At 35.3% G+C, this 26,951-nt stretch overlaps 4 protein-coding genes across 12 annotated transcripts; 2 read left to right on the top strand and 2 right to left on the bottom strand.

Moving 5' to 3' along the window:
* The first annotated feature begins 6,014 nt into the window (after window positions 1–6,014).
* LOC111777852 lies at window positions 6,015–10,384 on the top strand. Of its 2 annotated transcripts, none has more exons than XM_023657576.1 (3): window positions 6,015–6,193; window positions 9,795–9,978; window positions 10,088–10,384. In XM_023657576.1, exons 2-3 carry the CDS (start codon window positions 9,805–9,807, stop codon window positions 10,178–10,180), a joined length of 267 nt encoding a protein of 88 aa, XP_023513344.1. In that variant the 5' UTR covers window positions 6,015–6,193; window positions 9,795–9,804; the 3' UTR covers window positions 10,181–10,384. The 2 variants fall into 2 exon arrangements, with proteins under 2 accessions (XP_023513344.1, XP_023513345.1); XM_023657577.1 differs by having other exon boundaries at window positions 9,777–9,978.
* Window positions 10,385–10,819: 435 nt separating this feature from the next.
* LOC111777851 (protein RADIALIS-like 2) lies at window positions 10,820–12,336 on the bottom strand. The gene is made up of 2 exons (XM_023657575.1): window positions 11,837–12,336; window positions 10,820–11,054 (listed from the first exon to the last, which is right to left on the bottom strand). The coding sequence occupies exons 1-2, from the start codon at window positions 12,121–12,123 to the stop codon at window positions 11,030–11,032; spliced, it is 312 nt and encodes a 103-aa protein (XP_023513343.1). The 5' UTR covers window positions 12,124–12,336; the 3' UTR covers window positions 10,820–11,029.
* An 843-nt stretch (window positions 12,337–13,179) lies between these two features.
* On the top strand, window positions 13,180–17,796 carry LOC111777245. 8 transcript variants are annotated; one of them, XR_002812373.1, is made up of 5 exons: window positions 13,180–13,453; window positions 13,715–13,776; window positions 15,215–15,244; window positions 17,335–17,461; window positions 17,612–17,796. XR_002812373.1 is itself a non-coding variant. In XM_023656757.1 (5 exons), the coding sequence occupies exons 1-5, from the start codon at window positions 13,532–13,534 to the stop codon at window positions 17,627–17,629; spliced, it is 285 nt and encodes a 94-aa protein (XP_023512525.1). In that variant the 5' UTR covers window positions 13,462–13,531; the 3' UTR covers window positions 17,630–17,796. The 8 variants fall into 8 exon arrangements, 3 of the variants coding, with proteins under 3 accessions (XP_023512525.1, XP_023512524.1, XP_023512523.1); XR_002812372.1 differs by having other exon boundaries at window positions 15,209–15,244; XR_002812371.1 differs by having other exon boundaries at window positions 13,190–13,453; window positions 13,715–13,891.
* A 485-nt stretch (window positions 17,797–18,281) lies between these two features.
* On the bottom strand, window positions 18,282–19,457 carry LOC111777244 (glycine-rich RNA-binding protein 1-like). The gene is made up of 2 exons (XM_023656754.1): window positions 19,212–19,457; window positions 18,282–18,897 (listed from the first exon to the last, which is right to left on the bottom strand). Exons 1-2 carry the CDS (start codon window positions 19,323–19,325, stop codon window positions 18,502–18,504), a joined length of 510 nt encoding a protein of 169 aa, XP_023512522.1. The 5' UTR covers window positions 19,326–19,457; the 3' UTR covers window positions 18,282–18,501.
* Between the last annotated feature and the right edge of the window lie 7,494 nt (window positions 19,458–26,951).

Below are 26,951 nucleotides of genomic sequence, written 5' to 3'. Positions count from 1 at the left end.
GGGTTTTGTTTGTTGTTGAAGAAAGTGAGTGGAAGAGATGCGATTTATAAATATGTGCGTCACCGAATTCTGACAGCAACGGCGGACGTTATGACGGAGAAAAACAGAGCCGATGTCATGGGCGGTGGGGCCGGTGACGTGACGGTCACGTGGTTATTTTAGTAAATTGCTTTATTAACGACCGGGGGAATTCCGTCAGAAGACGTTTGTGAATAGAATGGGTCAAGTCTGATATGAATTTACTTTTGTTTTTTTTATTATTATTTCTTTCATTAAAATATGTAAATAAATAATTGTAAAAATTATTTAAATTAATATCGACGTCAAATTCTCGATTTACGAGTAATATATCGATGGATACTATGAGATCCCACGTCGGTTAGGGGAGGAGAATGAAACATTTTTTATAAGTGTGTGAAAACTTCTCCCTAGTATATGCGTTTTAAAACCGTGAACTTGACTGTGAAACGTAACTGGCCAAAACGGACAATATCGGCTAGCAGTGGACTTGAGTTGTTACAAATGGTATCACAGCCCGACATTGAACGGTGTGCCAACTAGGACGTTGGGCCCTTAAAGGGATGGATTGTAAAATTCTTTAAAACCATGAGATTGACGGCGAAACGTAACGGGCCAAAACGGATAATATTGGCTAGCAGTGGACTTAGGTTGTTACAAATGGTATTAGAGCCTACTACTGAGCCGTGTGCGAACTAGGACATTGGGCCCTCAAAGGAGATGGATTGTAAAATTCTTTGAAACCGTGAGATTGACGGCGAAACACAACGGGCCAAAACGGATAATATTGGCCAGCAGTGGACTTGGGTTGTTACGAATGGTATTAGAGTGCGACACTGAGCGGTGTGCGAACTAGGACATTGGGCCCTCAAAGGGGATGGATTGTAAAATTCTTTAAAACCATGAGATTGACGGCGATACGTAACGGGCTAAAACGGACAATATCGGTTAACGATGAGCTTGAACTATTACAGATATATTGACACATTGATGAATATTAAAATTAACGTAACGATTACTTGTTATTGTTCATGTGTTACTTTTTCGAATGAATATACTTTTTTAACTCAAATTACATACTACACGGGTTAAATTATAGATTTAGCATAGCAGGGAATANTTTTAACATGTTTTTATTGCCTTATTTATTTATTTTACCCTTTTACACTGTTTTTTTACCATGCTCTTTTGTGTCTGTGCTCTTCAAAATCATGTTTTAATCGTTCGACACTGAATATAATATATACTATAAATTATAATGGTACGATTCGACTCATTGAAGTGAGTGGGCAACATGACAGGTTGAAGCACGAGGTTGGGTCGCCTCCCATGTTAGGGATGTATATGGGTTGGGTTCGAGAAATCTTTTAGACTAACTCAAAATGTTGAAGACCGTGTTAAAAGCATTTGATTAGATCAAAATAGTTAGAGTATTTTTAGGTATTCAATAATATCATCGTCAAACTTCAATTGTTTNTGAAATGAAATTACCTACGGTAAAAAATAAAAAAAAAATAAAAAAAAAACCAATGGAAAAGGACACATGGAGTGAGGTAACATGTTGTGTTGGCTTGCTTTAAATGGTTTGATAACTACTTATGCAAGGACTACAAAAAGAATATATATATATATATATATATAGATTCCCTTCTTTTTGTTTAGATTATTAGAAAAAAAAGAAGAAAAAAAACCCGACTTTATCGGAGATTATTCGAACATATGACCACTTAATCTCGGGTACATATGCCTTAATCAGTTGAATTATTGTAACAACCCAAGTCCACCACCAGCAGATATTGTTCGTTTTAGCTCGTTACATGTCATCATCAGTCTAAAAATAGAGGTTTCCACACTCTTTTAAGAAATATTTCGTTTTACTCTCTAACTGATTTAAGATCTCAAAATCATGCTCTCGAGTTAGCTAGTTAAATTAAATACCAACGATTTTTTTACGGTTTCATTAGATTAATTACATAAACGTTTTATCTTTTAGTCAACAATTGTCGAAAAAGAAGTTCAAGGATTAACATTTAGAATGATAATTACTATTATCTTCATTGAGCTATGTTCAAATTGGTTTCAACCACATAAACTTAGTTGATAAATTCAACAGCATCTGACCCGTGTATCGAAAAAAGAAACCAATTATTGTTGTTGATGTACATAAATTCCCAACCATGTGTAAATTTCAGGTAAAGTTTGCACCTTTATATGAAAAATATTTATAATTTATTTAAAAAAAAAGGTGTTTCTTTGCTATGTGTCATAATCAACATGTATTTCAAGAGTGTATTATTGAATTTTAACATGTTTTTATTGCCTTATTTATTTATTTTACCCTTTTACACTGTTTTTTTACCATGCTCTTTTGTGTCTGTGCTCTTCAAAATCATGTTTTAATCGTTCGACACTGAATATAATATATACTATAAATTATAATGGTACGATTCGACTCATTGAAGTGAGTGGGCAACATGACAGGTTGAAGCACGAGGTTGGGTCGCCTCCCATGTTAGGGATGTATATGGGTTGGGTTCGAGAAATCTTTTAGACTAACTCAAAATGTTGAAGACCGTGTTAAAAGCATTTGATTAGATCAAAATAGTTAGAGTATTTTTAGGTATTCAATAATATCATCGTCAAACTTCAATTGTTAATGTTTCTAGCTTAGTTATGTCAAAATCTAAGAATCGGTATCAGAGCTGANAAAAAACCAATGGAAAAGGACACATGGAGTGAGGTAACATGTTGTGTTGGCTTGCTTTAAATGGTTTGATAACTACTTATGCAAGGACTACAAAAAGAATATATATATATATATATATATAGATTCCCTTCTTTTTGTTTAGATTATTAGAAAAAAAAGAAGAAAAAAAACCCGACTTTATCGGAGATTATTCGAACATATGACCACTTAATCTCGGGTACATATGCCTTAATCAGTTGAATTATTGTAACAACCCAAGTCCACCACCAGCAGATATTGTTCGTTTTAGCTCGTTACATGTCATCATCAGTCTAAAAATAGAGGTTTCCACACTCTTTTAAGAAATATTTCGTTTTACTCTCTAACTGATTTAAGATCTCAAAATCATGCTCTCGAGTTAGCTAGTTAAATTAAATACCAACGATTTTTTTACGGTTTCATTAGATTAATTACATAAACGTTTTATCTTTTAGTCAACAATTGTCGAAAAAGAAGTTCAAGGATTAACATTTAGAATGATAATTACTATTATCTTCATTGAGCTATGTTCAAATTGGTTTCAACCACATAAACTTAGTTGATAAATTCAACAGCATCTGACCCGTGTATCGAAAAAAGAAACCAATTATTGTTGTTGATGTACATAAATTCCCAACCATGTGTAAATTTCAGGTAAAGTTTGCACCTTTATATGAAAAATATTTATAATTTATTTAAAAAAAAAGGTGTTTCTTTGCTATGTGTCATAATCAACATGTATTTCAAGAGTGTATTATTGAATTTTAACATGTTTTTATTGCCTTATTTATTTATTTTACCCTTTTACACTGTTTTTTTACCATGCTCTTTTGTGTCTGTGCTCTTCAAAATCATGTTTTAATCGTTCGACACTGAATATAATATATACTATAAATTATAATGGTACGATTCGACTCATTGAAGTGAGTGGGCAACATGACAGGTTGAAGCACGAGGTTGGGTCGCCTCCCATGTTAGGGATGTATATGGGTTGGGTTCGAGAAATCTTTTAGACTAACTCAAAATGTTGAAGACCGTGTTAAAAGCATTTGATTAGATCAAAATAGTTAGAGTATTTTTAGGTATTCAATAATATCATCGTCAAACTTCAATTGTTTATGTTTCTAGCTTAGTTATGTCAAAATCTAAGAATCGGTATCAGAGCTGAAATTTTTGAGTGATCAAATAGAGAGAGTATGAGTGAAGACAAAACTTTAGTGAAGATCCCTTACTTCGATGGTCGCTATGATCATTGGAGTGAGCTGATGAAAAATTTGCTCAGAGCAAAGAGTCTATGGAGTGTGGTGGAAATTGGTTTCTTAGAACGAACCATGCTGATTGACGCACAAAAGGGTCACCTTGATGATGCTAGACTCAAAGATCACCAAGTAAAGCATTACCTCTTCCCGGCAATTGATCGTTCTGTCTTTGAATAAATCTTGGATCGTTACACAGCCAAGATTGTTTGGGACTCAATGAAGCGAAAATTTGGTGGAAACCAAACTTCTTACTGAGAAGAGGATGAAATGCTGTTAATGGCTCATATGGAAAGACACGAAGCAAAAAGGAGTGATGCTTGGTTCTTAAATTCTCGTTGCTCAAACCATATGTGTGCAAGTGAAGGTATGTTTTCAAGTTTAGATAAGACGTTTTCCCACGTTGTCAAACTTGGAAATAATACAAGTACGAAAGTTATGGGAAAATGGTGCATTGAAATTAACTTTGCATGGGGTTCGTTGCACGGTTAGTAATGTGTATTTGGTACCTGAACTCAAAAATAATCTCTTGAGCGTTTGACAATTACAAGAAAAAGGAGTAGCAGTGCTGTTTAAAGATGATGTATGTAGCATTTATAATCTACAAAAAGAAAAAATAACAGAGTCAATTATGAGAGCAAATCGGCAGTTTATTTTGCGTACTGAACCATCTACCACAACAAATGAAGAAAGATGCCTCCAAGTTTCAAATACGAACCAATCAACACTTTGGCACCGTCGTTATGGTCATATAAACATGGTGATAGGCCTGTCGCAAATTGTAGCTCCAAACACCACCTGTGAGGCATGTATGAAAGGCAAGCAAATCGGACTCCATTTCCAAAAATGGGTAAATGGAGAGCAATTGGACTGGGAGAAAGTATTGAAATTGATAAGAACACAGTCAAAGGAGGAGAAATTACAGAGGAAACGACTGAACCGGTTGCTGAAACAATTGAATCAGTTGCTGAAAACGAAGAAAGGGAAATCACGGAAGAAACAAATGAACTGATTGCTGAAAACAATTTTTCAGTAACTGTTGCACCAGATTTGAAACAATTGAACCTAGTTTAGTCGAATAGAATCCGACCTCATCAAGGAAAGATTCAAAAGCAGTTCCAGTAAGCAGACAAATGCTTACAATTCGGATGATATTTTTATATGTCAAAGAAAGTATGCAGCTCAAGTTTTATCGATTTGGCACACGTTCCCGGACAGAAAATTGACAAAGATGAAAATGGTGCAAAAGTAGATGTAACGTTGTATAAACAAATAGTGGGAAGTCTGATGTATCTCACCGCTACTCGTCTTGATCTCATGTTTGTTGTAAGTTTGATAAATATAGGTACTCGATCTTTATCAAATATCTACCATATATATCTCTACCGGATATTTACGAAATATCTACTATATATATATATATCTGTCTCCATATCCCAACAAACCCAACACAACACGGCACGAGTTGTTTTATTTTTTAATTATTTAAGAAACATCTATTTATCACGGTACATGTTACATTAATAACTAAAATCTGATAAATTATAAATATCAAATATTTATAATTCACAACGCATCACTAATATTGATAATAAATGTCAATAGTCTTCGTAATAATCTTAAAAGTATGGTTGGGTTGAATTATAACTCTATTTTCGGGTTAGTCAAGTTATCGAGTCATATGAACACTCTTATCCAACTTAAAGTTAGGAGACTCGTATGGTGCTTGCCCTCGGTGGCTTTCTATGAATATAAAAGCCATTTGAGGAACTTGTCAGTACAAGCAGGGCGAGGCACGCTCGTGTAAGGTTTAAAAGTTTGGACACGCTCGTGATATCATTTTGAAAAAAATAAGAAAATAAATATTATATTACAAATTAATTTTTTTTAATTCAATTAAACACAAAAATTAAGTTTTGTTTAATAAAATATTTAATTTATTTAGGGACACGTTAATCACAATTTAAAATATTTTATTTTAATGATAATTATAATATAACAATTATTATCTCTGCCATTTTCGCGGCCAGACAGAGCCACGACCAGGTCTCCCTTTTCGTTCCCTAAACCCAGTTTTTGTTCTTAAACCCTATCGTCTTCGTTGCTGCAATCGCCCTCCGGCATCCTCTCTCTGTCACAGCCGCTCGGAATTCTTCTGCAACTGCTCGTTGGTCGCCAAACCCACACATCGACGGTGAGTTTGATTGCTCGATTTTAATTTCTCTGGTATCGGGAGTTTGATCTGGTTTTGATTTCTCTGCTGATTGTGATTTTGATTTTGGTTTTGGTTTCTTTGCTCGATTCTGATTGTCTTGGCTTTCAAGGAGCCATAGGTTTTGTTTGCGTGTTCTGCCCCCCCACCGGCACTTGCTTCCCCTTTCTCCTTCTCCACAAATTTTGCATAATTTCATTTCCCCTTTCTCGTGTGCTGGTTCAGATGCTCTCAACTCCACTTTTCTTTGATGATTTTCTTCTCTGATCGTGTTTTTCTCCAATTTCTTTGATGATGTATTTTCCTCGAACAGTTGGGTTCACGATGAGCTGCAATTTGATTGGTGGACACTTACAATAGTAAAGAGATTAGAATCTACTGATAGGTGTGTAGAAAGAAACTAATTGAAGATGTGTTACTGAGAGAAGACTATGTATAGATAGAGATTATGAGGGAAATGTTTGTGATTAGAGATCAGCCCAGAGAAGGCGTTCAAATGGTGAGAGAGGTAACTGAAAATGTGCATACGCATACGAAATAGTGAGAGAGTGTGGGTAGCCAGTAGCGATAGGTAAGGAGACTTGAGTAAGGATCTTATGTTAAGAGGATGAAATTGAAAAATCAACCAAAGATGCCTTATCTTTTGATAGAAATGTTATGCTATTCAATAAAAGGAAAAAAAAAAAAAAAAAGTGGAATTGATTGGTGGGATCATTATATCTGTGACGTCCCTCGTTGGGGAGGAGAACAAAACACCATTTATAAGAGTGTGGAAACCGAACAAAACACCATTTATAAGAGTGTGGAAACCTTTCCCTAGCAGATGCGTTTTAAAGCTTTGAGGGGAAGCCCGAAAGGAAAAGCCCAAAGAGGACAATATCTGTTAGCGGTGGATCTGGGCCGTTACAATATCCACACTTACTTTAGTCAGGGGATTATATTCGTGTTGCACTGTATTATTTTGCTTCATATTTATGATGTAGATGGAACAACCCATGATCAATATGGAATGAATGCATATTTTATTTGGTGAGAATAAACAAATTGGAGCCTTTCTTCTGTTTCCTTACTTCATCGATGGCTTGGAGTTTGAACCCTATCTGCATGTCTTCCTCATAAGCTGAAAGAAAAAAGGACAATGAAGGAATCCCAGCCAAAAAAGTAATAATTTGATGTCTTAGGTCATAGTGTAGATTGACTTCACTATTTCCCCAGGTGCTTGCCGAGTGCTAAATCCATCATAGTTGTTATAAACCATCATATAATCGCTAAGATAGCGAAATCACGCATCTGTTTTCCCTCATCTTTACCAAACAAAGAGGGGGAAAAACCACCACGAACTTATACAATTGCAACTCCTAACAAAAAAGGAAAAAAAACACCATGTTTTGACGACCCAAATGATAAAACCTCAAAACTTGCTACCATGTTTCAGAAAACGAATAGTACCCACTCGAAGAACAACTTTATCCCAAGAACTAAACTGCACTGGAAACCAAAATCACTCTGAAAACAGTACCTCAACGGCACAAGAAGGGTTAGAAGCTTCAACAACAGAGCTCCCCATCTCTGCCACTACTGGCAGATTACGCTCCTCTGCTCATCTCACTAGCTCTTCCTTTCTAGCCATCGCATCGAAAGAAACCCAAAACCAAGAAGACAAGAAGAAAAAATTATGATATGGTGAGAAGATGATTTTGTCACAGACATTCAGAAGAACAGTTAGAAGCAACAGAGAGGAGTGAAGAAGACGGTGAGACAGCTCAAGTTTTGCACTGCAATGGAGATTTGAAAATGGAAAAATGGGATAAAATTTTAAAGTGAAAGAAAGATTCTAAGAATAGGCGACTAAGCTCCCATAGAAGAACTTCATCCTGCCAAATCACCTAATAAAGGCCAATACCCAGAATCATTTGTATTCTTCATTATAACTGATGATAGATGGTTGGAGAGACTCATTAAGATTTCTCTCGAAGTCTCAAATTCCAAGCATGTTCAGAATTGATACAAAGGAGGGAAGGCAGTAGCAAGAACTTCCCCTTTAAGCCAAGTGTCAAAAGATCATATGAAGGTCTTGACCTATTCGATATTGGATACGCTCATGAATAAGAGAGAGAGTCAAACTAATGAAACACGAAGGGAACTTGAAAGAACCCATGACAATAGGAGTAAGCCAAAAACAATCTGCATCCAAAGAGGAATACTAGCCACTATAAGTTGGCCCCACACGAAGTTCATTTAGCAACACCAAATCCATTTAGCGAGGAGAGCCTCATTCCGTTTAAGATTACCAATACAAAGTTCACCCAAAAGTTGAAAGAGCTGAGTTTTTAACCAATTAACGTCATGCATCCACCTTCCTTGCTTACCTTCCCAAAACAATCTTCAAGAAGTTTGTCCATCATGTTAGCAACCTTTGACGAGAGATGAAACATGGAAAGGTAATAGATAGGCATATTAGAAAGAGTGGCTTGTATAAAAGTATGCCGTCCACCTTTGGAAACAGAAAAGTGATAAGGGAACCAAAACCTTCATCCTTGAGAATAGCATCAAGAAAACTCCAATCGACCTTTTCAAATGCCTTCTCCAAATCAAGCTTAATAACCTCTTCTGTCCATAGCCAACACATCCTCAATCTTTTCAGAGTTGATACCAAGTAGTTCGTTGTTCTATGGATAAAGAACCACCCTCCAACCTATCCATCTCTTTTAGCCGAGCAACAAAGGAAGGAAGCTGCTCCATCTCAACCTTATCATGAAACCTTGCCCCGGCAAAACACTTTTTTAGCAGTTCGATACTTCCTAATTCGTTGGTGTAAATGTAAACACTCTTTTAGCAACCTTCTTTAATTTCCAAATCGAGATCTTTCTTGTAATACACTTTTTGGTTGTTGGAATCTATTGACACACTTTATTTCATTCTTCAATGAAATTTGATTCTCTTCTTACAAAAAAAAACATACTTCCTAACTGAAAACCCTTTTCCATCTGAGTTTTAGAAGCTTACATGAGTTTGGCTTGGAAAGAAGCTTACATGAGTTTAGCCTATTTTCTTTTGTATGTAGTAAGTAGATTGCCAGGATAAAATGGAGCTCCAAAACTTAAGGGCATTCTAAGTTCTGAGTTTGAAATGGAAGGCTTGGAGAAAGCTAAAATAATCTTTTTAGGGGCATGAAAATCTCAAGAAATAGACGATAGGGTGAATTTTCTTAATCAACCTACAAGCATCTTTTACCTTGAAAAAATTCAACGTGGACTCTGCAGTGCAAAAGCAGTGAAAGTTCCCCTTGTAACACACCCTCACTGGATGAAATTAGCTGAATTTGCTATTATGTGTCAGGGTTCACGAACCTTCACAATGGTACGATATTGTCCACTTTGAGCATAAACTCTCCTGGCTTTACTTTGGGCTTCCCTAAAAGGCCTCGTACCAATGGAGATGTATTCCTTACTTATAAAACCCATGATCATTCCCTAAATTAGCCAACGTGGAACTGAAACCACTTCCCTTTTAGCTTTACTATTTTTCTCTCTCCAGCTAATTATATACCCATTTTCCCTCACAGCAACAACTTTGGTGCCAGGTTAATACCAATGGAACAACAGAAAGATAAACCATCAGCTGCAGCAAACCCACCCATTCCTTCCTGTAGAAAGAAGAAAAATGAAGACGGTACATTCTTGGAGGATTTGAAGGATCACATCGACGAGTTCATTCATGCATCGATGGATGAACACAAATCGTGCTTCAAGAAAACTATCAACAAGGTTAATCTCATTTTCTTCTCTGCGCATCTAAAAGAGAAATAATCATGTTTCTGAGATATGTGGTGGATATGTTTCGTTACAAACTCAAAAATCTTTTGATTCGTTACAGATGTTCCGTATGTCAAAAGTTGTGGCAGATAGGAATTCAGAGACAAGTGGAGTTGAAAGTTCTCTGCCTCTTCGAACAACAGTATCAGAGTAAATTCTCTTTCTTCCTTTCTTCAAGGATACTTTGTCTGCATCTTCAACCAACTCCATGAAATCTTGGATTCCTGTTTATAGTCTATTTTACATGATTCCACATGAAACGTTACCGTTTTGTCTTCCTTGATGTGCTATTAATTGGTGTTATATTTTGAGCCACCAACCAATACTGTTCTTGGAATTTTTCTTGCTTGTTTGGTTACCTCTTGATGCTTAGAGTTTGTCTAAAAGGACTTGATTTCTGTTTCCAGACTTTGAACTAGTCCTAATATCTAGTTATTTAGGCCACAATTAATTTTTTAGAACCCAGTGCTAGCAGATATTGTTCTCTTTGGACTTTTCCCTTTCGGTCTTCTAAGGAGAGGTTTCCACACCCTTGTAAAGGATGCTTCGTTCTCCTTCACAGTCGATGTGAGATCTCACATAAGAGGTATCCTATCTAGTAAACCATGTTTTCGACACGACCTTGTTAGCTTGAAAAGAACATAAAGTAAACTCATTCTCCTACATCGATTAGCAGTCGATGTATTCTCCTACACCCTTGTAAAGGATGCTTCGTTCTCCTTCACAGTCGATGTGAGATCTCACATGACAGGTATCCTATCTGGTAAACCATGTTTTTGACACAACCTTGTTAGCTTGAAAAGAACGTAAAGTAAACTCATTCTCCTACATCGATTAGCATTTTTGGTTGGAAAAATACACTTAAAAAAACATAGAATTGCAGGTTTACACTGTTGGATTCCTGCAATTTGATAGATTAGTCATCTTTGGGGCAAAAACAGCAACCACCATCCACCTTTATTCTTCCTCTCATCCCTCCCAGTTGCTTGCATTTTCATCCTATTTATTGAAGCTTCAGGTTTCTCATCCTGCAATTACTAAATAAGTTAACCCCTTTATTGCAATTTCCAAAAACTTTAATTTTTTTTTTTTTTTTCAATTTTGGAAAATTGGTCAATTATTTTTCAAAAATTTAAAACCCCAAAATTGAAATTTACTTAATTTATTTATAATATTTTAAAACAATTCCCTAGTTCTCGAGTAATGGGCTCGTTTTGATATTTGTAGTTAACATTAAACAATAAATTAGTATAAGATTAGATAATCCAATTAAGAGATTATTATATATTATTGGTATTAATTAGTGGTGGAGAAGGCACGTGAGTGGCACGCTATGGGTTTCTCGTAAATTGTTTTGAGTTTTAAATTTAAAATTCATAAAATCTGAACCATTGCATTTACCAATTGAGTGATGATTGGATTGCATGCTTTTCTTTTTCTATGGAAACCCTCAAAATGCAAATTTTAATTTCAAATTTCCCTATTTTTCCTTATAAAAATGTGATTAAAATGTCTAATAAATAAACTTTAGACTTTTTTTTTAATTAATTACATTATATTTTACCTAAAGAAAAAAGAAAAAAAATAAGAAAATAAGAGTTATTCGGAAGGACTAAAAAATATCAAAATAATTGAAATAGACGCAAAAAATCTCAAAAGCAAACCAAAATATAAGTTGATAGCGACTTAGAAATTGGAATTTTCTAGTAAAGAAAAAGATGTACGGATATTTATCAAAAAAAAAAAACAAAAAAAAAACTTAAAACATATAACATGGTTGAGTAGTTAAGAGTGTATTTTGAAGAGGTACCTTTGTTCTTGATCACTGACGTTGGCATTGGACGTTTCGGAGGCAGAAGCAGTAGAGGAATAATTAGGGAATGGTACGTGGCCGGATTCAATGTGTTTGACATCTTCGACGAGAAGGTCGAAATGGGTCTTGACCTCGTCGGGGGTCTTGCCCCCGCCGACGGCCTTGGCAACATTGAGCCAACGATCTGGGGTGTCCTTGTCAAAGACAGCCAAGGCCCTCTCAAAGGCTTTGTTTTGCTTGGGAGTCCAAGAGGAAGAGTGATGAGAGGAGGACATGGAAGCCATTATGGATAGTAAGGTGTGGAAGAGAGAAAGGGGGAGAGATATAAGGGAATGGGAGAGAGAGAGAGAAGTGGGGGCGGAGAGATAGTTGGGAGAGGAAATGTTGTATAAAAGGGGAAGAGAGGACTCAGAATTTTGAATGATTTGTCTACTTAGCAACCACAAATTGGTAATGGGAGAGAAGACAAAGATGCACAGCAGCAAATGCCAAATGCTATGCACTCTCTCTCTCTCTCTCTACTTTCTCTCTCAACACAACCCGACGATTTGTTCGGGCTTTCGTTATATCGAACTTTTAACTTGAAACGAGTTCAGAACAGTAAATTTAGTGTAATACAGACTCGTATTTTTGTGAGATTTCGTTGAAAACAGCTGAGAGAAACTACGTTGAATTAGACCCTGAACCAATAAATCAAGATGAACCAGACCGAACCTACCGTGAATCAAAACAAACCAAGTTGGACTGCATTTTTAATCTCTTGTTTTATCTTCGGTCGCTTTTGCAAAACCTTAACAATGACAAAATTTGATGACGACCACTACATGTGAAGTCTAATGATGGAGAATACGTGTAACAGTGTGGATCCAAGCCTACCACTAGCAAACATTGTCCTTTTTTGGCTTTCTCTTTCGTGCTCCCCTCAAAGTTTTTACCTTTATCAAAACTATTTCGTTCTCCTCCAAAACTGATGTGGGATCTCACAAGATGACTGTGTTTATAATGCACACTATTGTATACATTTCTATCAATTTCACATGTTCATGATTCGATACCAACATCAGACATGAATCAGCGTTTTCATAATATTGTGAAAGAGTTAGTAGCCGAGAGAGGTTGGCTTGTAAAAATATTTTAAACCAACTCGAAATTGGTGACCGGAACAATCCAAATAAAATTCACAATCCAACCGACCCTTAATTCAGTGTATTGATTACAAACGTGAAATATTATTAATTTTATAATAATATTAGAGGAAATATTTCTCCTGAAGAAGAAAAATCCAAATATTGACGAAGACATGGCAATAAAGAACAAAATCTTTTAACCACAAAATCCCACAAAAAGGCCCCAAAATGCCCATAGTTTTGAATAAGCAATCCGTGTTAAGGCAAAAATGAAGATGATTGAAGAAACCCACAACGCACAGGCGGCCGAGGCCCCGAGAAAGTTGCCCCAACGCCACACCAAGAACACACAGATAGCAGAGGCTCAGCTCAAGGGTTTCTTTCAAATGGGGTGTAAAAGGAAGTGTAGGAGATAAGCACGCCATCTGAAAACGAAAGCAAGAACGACAGAATCGAAAAGGAAAACAAAACCCATCTCATTTTTGAGGTCAATTTCTTCATCCCTTAAAGATTTCTTCCAGATTTTACCCCTTTTCTGTTTTATTCTCCTCCTTAGTAGCTCTTTATGGGCCCAAATTCAGACCAGAATCAATGGATTGTACAAGTTTTTCACGTGTGTGCTTCTGCTACAAAACCCCTTTTCTTTTCTTTTCAAATTTTCATCTCTGCTGAAATTTCCCTCTTCCCCATATTGCTTTACATAGTTATCTGCCATATGAAATCCCTTTGTGTTCTTCTTGCTCTGCAGGTACCCTTTGATGTGTCCTTTATCCTGAACAACCTTCCAAGCAAAGCTAGCTGGCCATACGAGTCCGTACAATGATTGTCTCTTGAGTTCCTTTCTTTTCTTTTCTTTCCTATGGAGAAATGCTTGGTTCCCATTTCCTCTTTGTTGGGAGTTTCTTAGCCATTGATATCTTAGCAAGTAATCCTCATGTGTTTTCTTCCTGCTTGTCTTGGTTGGATTGATATGCTGTTTCCATCATTGTTTTAGAGATTTGAACCTTAATTCTCTTAGTGACTTTGTTTGGCTTTATTATAACTTACAAAGGAATTGAAACACATAGCTCAGGAGTGTGAAGTCCAAGCATGTTAGAGCTAGCCCCATTTCAACTTGATACCCTTTAAACAATTGACTAATGGTTTGTATATAGAAGGTAAGAGTATCGATTGCTTGTTGAACCTCATGAATTACGGGTTTTCTAAATGCTTTTCTTGATATTCCTTGCTAGTAATGGAACATGTTAAGATCAAGTCATTCATGCCATAGTTTTGTTGCGTGTATGTGAGATCCCACATCGGTTGGGGAGGAGAACGAAGCATTCTTGATAAGAGTGTGGAAACCTCTCCCTATAGACGCGTTTTAAACCCTTGAGGGAAAGCCCAAAAAGGACAATATCTGCTAGCGGTGGGCTTGGGCCATTACAAATGGTATCAGAGCCAGACACCGGGCGATGTGCCAACAAGGAAGTTGAGTCCTCGAAGGAAGGTGGATTGGGGGGTCCCACATCGATTTGAAGAAGGAAACAAGTGTTAGCGAGGACACTGGGTCCCAAAGGGAGGTGGATTGTGAGATCTCACATCAGTTGGGAAGGAGAACGAAACATTCTTTATAAGAGTGTGGAAACCTCTCCCTATAGACGCGTTTTAATAACCTTGAGGGAAAGCCCAAAGAGAACAATATCTGTTAGTGGTGGGCTTGAGCCGTTACAAATGGTATCAGATTCAGACACGGGGCGATGTGCCAACAAGGAAGTTGAGCCTCGTAGGGGGGTTGACAAGAGGTAGTGTACCAGCAAGGATGCTGGGTCTCAAAGAGAGGTGGACTGGGGGGTTCCACATCGATTGAAGAAGGAAACGAGTGCCAGCAAGGACGCTAGGTCCCAAAGGGAGGTGGATTGTGAGATCCCACATCAGTTAGGGAGGAGAACGAAGCATTTTTTATAAGAGTATAGAAACCTCTCCCTAGCATACATGTTTTAAAAACCTTGAGAAAAAGCCCAAAGAGGACAATATCTACTAGCAGTAGGCTTGGACCGTTACAGTGTATTTGCAATAACCTCTAGTTTCGCACACCCGTAAACAAAATGAAAGAACCAATAATAAACCGACGAGTGTTTAGTATGAACAATCATTTGATTATGCTGGAAACTGCCTCAGTTCTTGAATGTATAAACAGCCAGGATGAACTATTTCTTGATATCAAGCATATCCCTGATGACCTGTTTGTTTTGTTTTGTAGCAACAGTTTGAGAATGGTGTTATTACAATCACAAAGGTTGGTTCATATGCTTTACCTACTTGTTCTTAGCTTATAATGGTCCTCAGCTATATGTTCCCTTGCTATATTTGGTTACTTTTATGTGAATAAAAAGTGACATATTTTACTGATCTCCAGCTAGAACATATGGGTGAGCTTTGGTTGGCCCATCTTATATGTCTTACTCTTCAACTTTCAAACTATTGATAATCATATTCCAACTCATATCATTATATTCTTTTCAACTTAAATGTGATATAGAATCTTTGTTGTCCTAGATNGGTTTTTTTTTTTTTTTTTTGTCTGCTCTTACTTTTCTTTTGTCACAAAAGATACTTGATTAGGGGACCTCATTTTTGTTACTTTTCGAGATGATATAGCATCGATAAAGTTATTGGCTCGGGATCTTTTACTGCAGCTAGCTAGCCTTGTCTTTTCCGTATCGCTTGTGATGCTGTCTGAATACTTAGAATTCATTAAGAACGGTCGAGTTCTATTGTGTGAGTACTGATTGGTGATGATCTACACTGTGGTATAATGTTTTACATTTTTGACACAATAAGAGTGATTGTTTAGGGAAATAGAAATAGAGTTTGCTAGCTTCTTCGTTTTAAGGTCGAAGTAGGGAGTTGTGTCACATGCGCTAAGAAAGCGTCTTATAACACTATTATGGAGATAAAAACGTGCAGGTTTTGGGAATGAAAACGTAATCTAATAAAGCATTTGATGACTTTGGATGTGTGAGATCCCACGTCAGTTGAGGAGGAGAATGAAACATTCTTTATAAGGGTGTGGAAATCTCTCCCTAATTTTGAAGGGAAGCCTAAACAGGAAAGCCCAAAGAGGACAATATCTGTTAGTGGTGGGCTTGTGCTAGCGAGGAGGCTGAGCCTTGAAGAGGGGTGGACACAAGGTAGTGTGCCAACAAGGACGCTGGGTTCCGAAGGGGGGTGGATTGTGAGATTCCATATTAGTTGGGGAGAAGAGTGAAGCATTCTTTATAAGGGTGTGGAAACCTCTCCCTCGCAAACTCGTTTAAAAACCTTGAGGGGAAGCCCAAAAGGAAAAGCCCAAAGAGGACAATATCTGCTAGCGGTGAGTTTGGGTTGTTACATAAACCATCCATCGTGAATTAATTTCTCAACCTAGGCTCATGATGTGTTCTCGAACTAGTAAGTTCATTATATTGGGAGGTAAAAAGGGAAGATGTGTAACAGCCCAAGCCCACCGCTAACAGTCTGGGCTTTCCCTCAAGGTTTTTAAAATGCATCTGCTGGGGAGGTTTTCATATCCTTATAAAGAATGTTTCGTCCCCAACCTGTGGGATCTCACTATCCACCTCCTTCTGGGTCCAGTGTCTTTGCTAGCACTCGTTCCCCTCTTCAATCGATGTGGAATCTCACAATCCACCCTCCTTCGGGGTCTAGCATCCTTGCTAGCACTCGTTTCCCTCTCCAATCGATGTGGGGGATCTTACGTGATGGCTGGCAAGTGCAAGTGGAAAAACATATTAAGTGATATTCTTGGAACAATCAATACACGTAATAGGTCGGTTAGAAGTAATAGTTTTCTCCGAAAGGAATCTTGGTTTCGATAATCGATTGGTATTGCTTAAAAGCGTAGTTTTTATGTCTAATAGATTCACGATTTCTGTCGTAATCTTAAACCTCCATTAGATGGAACACCTTTGTCTTCAACACCATTTTGACATGGTGAAAGCAGCTAGCAAATGGGAGTTAATGTTGTCCCATTGTCAACTTGGACAAGTCTTAGTCAATGCCATACTGGCTCCAAGCTACTAGTGGGCATAAATGATCAAACTTGGGACTGATCATGGCTTGATTGTTACCTCCTCCATCACAAGGAGTGGAATCTGTTTGAGAATCCTTATCAAGTATCGCCCTACTCCGACCCTTCTTCACATGAAAGTAATATCGATAACGATTCCTCGGGACTGTTCTACTACATAGAAAGATTCAATCCTCTTTGACTGTCCCCATGAGTGAATGTGAACATGCATTTTTTTTCGTTTAGTTCCCAAAGGCTGATAAGAAAGGATGCGTATTCAATCGTTAAGATGCTATACATGGCTTTCGTGTTCATTGCAGCCTTGCAGGTTGGAAGAAACGGACACGAGAATCTTCAACTTTATGGAGAAGAGAAGAATCACACCGCCCCAATCGAGAAGAATCGCGCTCGTGGGCGTGGCCCAGGGATTCTACTCTTCTTTCACTGGTATGATCATTGACTTGGTGTAATGTGAAAACATTTCAGTCATTTCCTGAATTATATTAGTGATAAGTTCTATTTATGCTCTTCATCTGCTTGGATTAACAATCACTAAAGCTGACACAGGACAAAATTGATTGCTTATTGTTCGTCCAGGTTTGTCCCTATGAATGATCGTCGACCGAGTAACGAACGAAGTCGACCATTTTTTGTTGCAGTCTTTTACCCATTTGGTACTATGCATAGTTATGATGGGGTAGAAATCTTTGAATCTTATCTTTTGATTACTTCATATAATCTATTGATTTAGTCTATCAAATTTAGAGCAATAATTTGATTTAGTCCATAAACTGAGGTGTGTTGGGGAAATCATAATAGGAAAGTGTAACAAAAACAATATTGACAAAAAAAACCCATTTCCAAACTAAGCCAAGAATTACACGAAAAGCAATAGGCGTAATTAATACACAATTAATGCACACCATACCACCACTTTCTCCGTACAAATAAAACAAAACAGGCCGACATAGGCCCATGTGAAAAGTTCCCAAAGCCCAACAATTATTACGCAGCCCAAGATAAACACAACGTGGGCCCAATACAAAAGACCGAATATTGAAAATTATCTTAACTTAAATGAATGAAAATATCTCAACTCCGCCAAGATATTTTCAGTCCAGCTGTGAAATCGGATCAGATCAAACTAGAGACAACTATTTCTTCGATCTTTCCAACTGAACACGAGAAAATCAATAATGGCTGAGATTTTTTTTTTTGGAGATAAATCTTGGGCATAGAGGAGATTAGGGAAGGAAGATGAACGGGGAGAACGAAGAGATATCTAAATTTTTTTATGTCAATTTTTTCTTCATCGTAACATAGTGATAATGAGGAACAAGAACGAAACCCATCGGTAATCGGTCAAAAAAGAGAGCACCCAAACGAAATACAGAAACAGTCGCAAATTGATAATGAAAGAGGCTGCTAAGATTTTTTTTCGACACACCAGTACTTCAAAAACAAAAAGCTAATTCGTAAATTTTAGCCTAATTTCTCCAGCCTCCTTCAGATCCACCACCGCCACCGCCTCCCCGGTTGTAACGGGAGCCACCATCACCACCACCGTATCCACGGTCTCTTCCTCCTCCACCATAACCACCTCCACCGTATCCACCTCCACCACCACCGTATCCACCTCCGCCGCGGTTGTATCCACCGCCACCTCCTTCACGACGTCCGCCGTATCCACCTCCACCACCACCACCACGGTTGTAACCTCCACCGCCACCGCCGCCTCTTTGCTGAGCCTCATTAACAGTAATACTACGTCCATCGAGATTCTGTCCATTCATCGCTTCAATAGCACTTCTCATGGACTCTTCCTCGGCAAACGTCACAAATCCAAATCCCCTCGACCTTCCAGTTTCACGATCGTTCACGATCTGAACGAAAAAATCACAGAAAAACCGAGATCAGCCACAGAACAACATCGTTCAACGATTTCGCAATAACAAAAAAAAATAAAAAATAANAAAAAAAAAAAAAAAAAAAAAAAAAAAAAAAAAAAAAAAAAACCGATCGTTCTTCGTCTCTGTAAAGAGGATGAAGGTGAACGTACCGATCAAAGGAGAGTAATAAAAGTAACATATCAAGAGAGTAGTAGTAGTAGTAGTAAAGTAACACAAAACAGATGAGAGTCACAGAGTCACAGATCAGATTTCGGATCGACAAATCCAGATCTCGACGACAAACGGACCTTGGCTTCAACGATCTCGCCAAAGGAAGAGAAAGCCTTCTCTAAGGCATGATTATCAGTGGCCCAGGCTAGGCCACCCACAAAGCAACGGTACTCAACAGATGAGGAGGCCATTGAATCGGAACTGAAAACCCTAACCCTAAATCGGGGTAGAAGAAGAGAACGAAAAGTTTCGAGAGAAAGAGGGGGACCCAACACAAATCCACACCTCCAAAGAAGAGCACAATGAGATGGTGATGAACCAATGGGTTGGTTATATAGAAGGCCGAATTTAACTAGGGTTAGTTTTAGGGTTTGCTGCAAATCGAACTGACGCGGTTTTTGTGCAATCAGGGTTAACCTAAAAGCCGTGTGATTGGTCCCCTGTTTGGATGCGCCCCAAACCCCGTCCTTCCCCTTACTTATCTCATCTAATTATTTCACTCAATTATATATCATTATATTATATTTATTTTCCTCTTTTCTAAAAAATTATAATTAATAATTATCAAATTACTAAAATTAATTTTAAGTTATTTAGATATTTATTTTATATTATTTATATTGGCCTAGGTTTTTTTTTTTAATTTAAAATATATATATATATATATTAAATGTGATTATTAAGCTTAATTAATTTTATATGTTGAAATAATTTGATTTTTTTTTTTTATCAAATACTATCATTATTATTATATTTATTGCATTATTTAACATTAAAAAAAAAAACGTTACATTCATTTATTTCAAAAATGTAATAACCTAATTACATAAAATTGTTGGGCCAAAGCCCAATCAGCTAATCTGGTCCAAACAGGAATTGGTGTTGAACCTTNTTTTTTTTTTTTTTTTTTTTTTTTTTTTTTTTTTTTTTAACGGGAGTTTAATAAAAGAGTCGAGCGTTTAGCGTCTCGATCGAGAACTTGTGTTTTTATCAGTTTAGTTACGTGCAAATTGACATATACAAATTTAAGTCTTCACACTCGAGAAAACTAATAATAAATTTTTCGAGTTAGCTTACGAACAATTTTTACCAATCTAATGACAATGTACTGACTATATCAACTTACTTTTTTTTCGTGCGTAGAACGTCGATAAATATACTCTAGTTTAGTTAATAGAAAAATGTTAGGAACACGAACATTTTTCCATGTTAGTTTGGATCGGGAATGTGTTTAATAATAAAATGCATCTTGAATCTCGTTATATTGTCCGTCCATATTATTTTTTATGCCAAATGAAAATTGGAATGGCCAAATTAATTCCCATAATTTTCGAAGTTTTTTTATTTATTTTTAATAATACTCCAAATAATAAGGGTGTTATATAGTTTCAGACCGACCAATCCAAATTATCCAAAACATCAAAAGTTAGGTTGTATTAGATTTTTTTGAGTTGGGTTGAGTTGAATTTTTGGAAAACGGGAAGTTTAAGTCAGTTCGTAGGTTAACAATTTTTTGGTTTAGTCAATCCGACTAACAAAAAAAAAAAGCATTACGACCCAACCTAGGTCACAATCCACCCCCCTCCAGGGCCCGGCGTCCTCGCTGGTACTCTTTCCTTTCCACCCCCTTTAGGGCCTAGTGTCCTCGTTGGTACTCTTTCCTTTCTCCAATCGATATGGGACCCCCAACAAATCCACCCCCTTTGGGGCCAGCGTCCTTACTGACACACCGTCTCATGTCTACCCCCTTTGGGGAACAGCATCTTCGCCAGCACATAGTTCGGTGTTAGGCTCTACTACCATTTGTAACGGTCCAGATCCACTGCTAGTAGATATTGTCTTCTTTAGATTTTCCCTTTCGGGCTTACACTCAAGGCTTTAAAACGCGTTTGCTAGAGGAAGATTTCCACACCCTTATAAATGGTGTTTTGTTCTCCTACCTAACAAATGTCGAACATCACACTAACAATCTAACCCTCGATTATAAACTCTATAAGTTGGTTGAGTCACCAACTTAACCCGCTCGAAATTTCAGGTTGGTTCAAAAAAATTCTCCACCCTCAACCCGTCTATACCCTAACCAAATAAATTTTAATGCCTTTTTTTTTAATAAATATGTTACGTAATCTTATTTACATACATCACGTTACATCTTACACGTCGGCAAAAACATCATAGTAGTTAAAAAGGACCACGAAGAAGATAAAATAATCAAAACATTTTTAAAAATNAAAAAAAAAAAAAAAAAAAAAAAAAAAAAAAAAAAACTATAAAAGACATAAGCACTCGACCAATTTCATGTCCTAAATTATTTATTTCAATTAATGTAAATGTCAAGAAGAAAATGACAATATTATATAGAGGATAATATTAATATTTGTAAATAAATAAAGTTATAATATTTTTAATTACAAAAATGACGTAATTTAAAAGCACTTTTTAAAAAGGTATATTTTTTCAATAAATAACTGACATGCGTGCATTATAAGAATTTTTTTATGGACTTTCAAAAAGTATTATTTTTCAAATATTTAAAACCCATATAAATATTTATTAGTTATTATATAGTTGGGTATTTATTTTATATTAAAAAAAATTAGNAAAAAAAAAAAAAAAAAAAAAAAAAAAAAAAAAAAAAAAAAAAAAAAAAAAAAAAAAAAAAAAAAAAAAAAAAAAAAAAAAAAAAAAAGACTAATTCAACGCGTGAAGCCCCTTTTGGTCATTTCAAATATTATTCCAAAGGTTTCNTTTTTTTTTTTTTTTTTTTTTTTTTTTTTTTTTTTTTTTTTTTTTTTTTTTTTTTTTTTTTTTTTTTTTTTTTGTGGAGATATTTCTACTAATTCTTTTTTTCTGTTTATATAATTTTAATAAATCTCAAAGTTGATTTATTGTTCATTATTACAATAATAATAATAATAAAAATAATAATAATATTCTATATAAATTTTAGAAATATATTTATTTTCTCGGTGAAAATTATTATTATTATTTAATAAAAACTAAATTCAAATTAATAATATAATAAGATGGTTAATTATTTAATTCAAAATTCATGTAATTTAGTAATTTTAAAAATTATGGATTAAAAGAACATAAATTTTAAATTTATATCTAATAAATTAATCAATTTTTAAATTTTAAATATATTGTTAGGTACAAAATTAATAATTTAGAATTTAGAGACATATTATATATTTTTATGGATTTATAACTCAAATAAACACGATGCATTTTTTAAAATATAATACAAAAGTAAATAAAGAATTTCTTAAGTTTAATATAAAAATTGCCTTTAGAATATTAGTTTTTATTTTTTAAAATATCTATATTCCTTCAAACTAAATAAATAATTAAAAAAAATAAAATCTTACAAGCCAATAAATATAATTAGAAAAAAAAAACATCTTAAAAACCGACCGTCACAGCTATCACTTTATTTATTTATTTTTTCTGTTATTTTAAGTTGACTTTTCAATAAATTAATATTTTAAATTATTATAAAAAAAAAAAACGGAATTTAAAACCATCGAAAATAATTTTTAAAAAGGGAGTATTTATTTCCAATATAATTAATGTTCAAGTTTTTATTTTAAATATTTTTTAAAAAAATTGAACCTTTACCCATAAGTTAAAATATTATAATTATAATAAGTTAAAACATTATAATTATAATGAAATTGAGTTTGAATATTAATAGGGAGGAAATGAATCACAAAGAAGGTCGAGAATAGAGATTATAGAACTCGAAGATTACCACTCTTGGTGGCTCATGTGGGTCGAGCCTACTTAAAAGGGTCTAGGCCATAGGGTCACAGCTTGCTTGTCAAGCTACTAGGTTCAATTGAGCTTAACCGTTAATTCACGAGTTAAGCCAAAGAAACCAATTCAAGAATGACTTGATCCTAATAGGTACGTCTCGAGATCGTGACCGTTGTACTTCTATATTCACAACTTTTAAAATATGCATTATAATTAAAATAATAAAAAGAGAGAGAAAAAGAAAAATAACGTAAAAGGCAAAGAGAACAGTTGAACCACTCCTACGAAATGATTTTTTTTTCTTTTTCAAATGACTTCAGCTCGGGAATTTGTCATGTAATATTAAAAGGTTAGAAGTTTAAATCTTTCGACATTAAATTAAATATTAAATTAATTTTAAATCAATAATAATATATTTTAAAATAATTTTGAATAAACGTGACCATATCTTTAATGTTTGAGTTTTTTTTTTTTTAAATTTTTGTCCTTATTGTTTAAAAAATATTTAAATTTAGTGTTTTATGTTTTTTTTTTCAATTATTGGCTGTTGTTGATAAAATAAATTAAATATTTCTCTTAAAAGAAATTAATTAATTAATTAATTTTTTTTTTTTTTTAAAGTGGCCTTAGAATTAGAGACTAAAGCCAATGATTAATTCACTAAAAGGAAACATGACACGACAAAGCCACATCATCATCTTTTAACCATATTGTGTCAACCCATGTGGTTTTTAAGTTCTTAGCTTTTTTTTTTGGTCCTTTTCTTAAAAAGAGTTCGAGAAATTTCTCCCGATATAGGTTTGAGACATGATGATTCAAACATTTTCAGGGTACGGACCGAGATTTAGAATTCGATTTCAATACAAGATGACCCAGATATTTTTCTACATCCCCTGTGACCCGACCATGTCATTTACTTGTGTTGAATTGCCTATAAGAATGAAGATATCCTCGTACACATGCTTCTAAGAAAAAATTTTAAGAAGTACTCAGACGTAGAATTGTTTTAGCGTTTTTATAATTAAATCATTGAAAAGGAAGATTGCGAGGTCCCACATTGGTTGAGGAGGAGAATGAAGCATTGCTTCTAACAATGTAGAAACCTCTCCCTAACATACACGTTTTAAATACCTTGAGCGGAAACTCGTAAGGAAGAGCCCAAAAATACAATATCTGCTAAGAGTGTGGACTTGGGCTCTTACAAAGATGCACCATGTTATACATGGCTGCATGTCCGTTCCAAACCCTTTTTACTTGTTGCCATGTATAATTAGGTCTTTACTATTCCTGTCGTGTACCAAAATCATGTCTACCCGTCAAGGCTAAAATGCCCTATAAAGGGATGTGACTAGTTGTCAATTCTTCGTAAGTTATATGTTATCAAATATGTGGTTATTACTGATTTGTTTACCGTTTTTAAAACACTTTCTCTCAAACATGATCAAGGATCGATCATACATCCGAATTATTCGTGTCTTACGATCTTCATACGACTTACTTGTTCGTCGGGTTAGAACAAATGTCGTACAACAACAATCATTGTCCCTATACCAAAAAAGTGTGATTGTGACATGTGGTACTTTAGCGTCGGACGAAACTGATCTAATTTAAATTATTTTCTTTCCATGGCAATACTTATTTCCTTTTTCTCAATTATTTTATAATAAAGTTATTTTTATATTTGGAAAATGGATATAACTCATTGCCTTGTATGTTTAATTACCATTTTTAGGGCCAAGGTGAATCCACACAATTATTATATGTAGTTCCATACAATAATTTTTAAAATAATTAAAAATAAAACATTTTAATAATTCATATACAATAATTATAACAAAAATCATTTGCATCAAATCATGTTCGACACGACCCTACTAGACCATCTCATATACATACAAGAAGTAACCTCACATGTGTGGGTTCATGTTGTTCAGGGCACGACCCTATTAGAACCTGACACAAACAAGAAAGGACCCTATATTTGTTCTCGTATCAGGTAGGGTATGACCCTAATAGAATCACATCATATACATGGAAGCTCAAATCATTAGGGCATGATCTGAGTATAATCACACCATAATTAGGGCACGACCCAAGTAGATCTAGTACATACAGAGAGTGACCCTATATGTGTGCATACATTGTGTAAAATACGACCCTTGTAGAATCACATCATATACATGCAAAGGAGTAGCCTCACATGTGAACTGAGACGTGACCCTATAGTTATCAACTCTGATATGTACACAGACAAATTAGTTCAATCAAACTGACCCTCTTCACCCTTTAGCTTGAGTGCACTGACGGGTCACATGTGAATTGAGACGTGACCCTATAGCTACCAACTCTGATATGTACACAGACAAATTAGTTCAATCAAACTGACCCTCTTCACCTTTCAGCTCGAGTGCACTGATGGGTCACATGTGAACTGAGACGTGACCCTATAGCTACCAACTCTGATATGTACACAGACAAATTAGTTCAATCAAACTGACCCTCTTCACCTTTCAGCTCGAGTGCACTGACGGGTCACATGTGAACTGAGACGTGACCCTATAGCTATCAACTCTGATATGTACACTGACAAATTAGTTCAATCAAACATATCCTCTTCACCCTTCAGCTCGAGTGCACTGACGGTCATATGTGAATTGCAAGGTGACCCTATAGCTACCAACTCTAATATGTACACAACCAAATTAGTTCACCCTTCAAACTGATCCCCTTCACTCTTCAACTCGAGTGCACTGACGGTTCGTGTTTCGTTCTTCGACAAAGCTAGCCCTTCGACAATGAAGATTTGTGGTGACACATGTTCAATCACGTGACCTAATTTCCTAAAGATCTATAAATTAACCAGAGGAGAAAAACAGAAAGAAACCCAACGATCGAAAATGAAAGAAAAACGCTTAGGCCCACGAGCAACTAACCCGCTACTTAACCACTACATAGTTGCAAAATGAAGCAAAATTTTACTCCAACAGGTAGTCTTTTGCTATAAAAAATAATTGTAATTTTGTAGAGTAAATAATGAATATTAATGGATGTGATAAAGATATAGTAAAGATGGAAAAATTTAACTAAAAAAGGAAACGTCCCTAAACATAGTAACTGTAAAATTAATTCAACTTTTAACTTCTCACCATAAATATAGTTAAATGAAGTAGGTTAATAATTTAGTCCTATAACTTAACTCGAGATCCCACGGGAACAAAACATTGTTTACATAAGATGTGGAAATCTCTCCATAGTAAACGCGTTTTAAAATCGTGAGGTTGACGATGATACATAACGAGCCAAAACAGACAATATCTGCTAACGATGGACTTGGACGGTTACAAATGGTATCAGAGCCAAACAACAAGAAGTGTGCTAACAAGAACATTGAGCTCCAAGAACGATGGACTTGAGCTGTTATATTAGTACAATTATTAATTTAAAATTTTAATTCATACCATTTTAAAGTTTAGGAGTATAAATTGATATTTGTCGGAAAAATGTTCCATTAATACTCTTAAACTCAAATTTTTTTTTTCAAATACGTTACCACAAGCACATGGACAAACATCCTAACAAGATTGTACATTAGTAGTTGAGTACGAGTNAAAAAAAAAAAAAAAAAAAAAAAGACGTTAAAAATTCGTGTCATAACTTTGAGAAAGACGAGCGAGAAGAAAAATAAAATAAAGAAAATTGAAGTTTACCACTTGTCACAATCGCACTTTTAATGGCAGTAGACATGCGATTGTGCGACACTCACTTCTAGCAACAAGTGAGCTAAGCCAATTCGTTCTTGTGTCGCCTACGACCAAACGATGTATGCTCGAGCCTCTGGCTCCAATTTAAGAAAAAAGTTTTAGAAAACGGGTGGTAGAGGGATCTGACTAAGTATATTAATAAAAAATTTAAAATTTAGAAGTATTTTTTAAAAAGTAAATTAGGTAAAAACAATAAATAAACAAAACTTAGTTGTATTTTTCTAGAAATAAATAAATAAATAATAATAATAAAAAAACATTTTTTTGAATTATGTTGTTAAATATCGAAACCTAAAA

The sequence above is a fragment of the Cucurbita pepo genome, chromosome LG16 (assembly GCF_002806865.2).
Source record: "Cucurbita pepo subsp. pepo cultivar mu-cu-16 chromosome LG16, ASM280686v2, whole genome shotgun sequence".
Classification (NCBI taxonomy): Eukaryota; Viridiplantae; Streptophyta; class Magnoliopsida; order Cucurbitales; family Cucurbitaceae; genus Cucurbita; species Cucurbita pepo.
The sequence above is the reverse complement of the archived record's forward strand: the minus strand, read 5'-3'. Positions and strand labels throughout refer to the sequence as shown.

Coding starts and splice junctions, on each gene's coding strand:
- LOC111777244 (XM_023656754.1), bottom strand. CDS start 19,325: ATGGCCTCCTCATCTGTTGAGTACCGTTGCTTTGTGGGTGGCCTAGCC. Junction 18,898..19,211: donor GCGAGATCGTTGAAGCCAAG/GTCCGTTTGTCG, acceptor TTTTTCGTTCAG/ATCGTGAACGATCGTGAAAC.
- LOC111777852 (XM_023657576.1), top strand. CDS start 9,805: ATGGAACAACAGAAAGATAAACCATCAGCTGCAGCAAACCCACCCATT. Junction 9,979..10,087: donor TCAAGAAAACTATCAACAAG/GTTAATCTCATT, acceptor GATTCGTTACAG/ATGTTCCGTATGTCAAAAGT.
- LOC111777851 (XM_023657575.1), bottom strand. CDS start 12,123: ATGGCTTCCATGTCCTCCTCTCATCACTCTTCCTCTTGGACTCCCAAG. Junction 11,055..11,836: donor GTCAGTGATCAAGAACAAAG/GTACCTCTTCAA, acceptor TAGTAATTGCAG/GATGAGAAACCTGAAGCTTC.
- LOC111777245 (XM_023656755.1), top strand. CDS start 15,054: ATGAAAGAACCAATAATAAACCGACGAGTGTTTAGTATGAACAATCAT. Junction 15,245..17,334: donor GTGTTATTACAATCACAAAG/GTTGGTTCATAT, acceptor TGTTCATTGCAG/CCTTGCAGGTTGGAAGAAAC.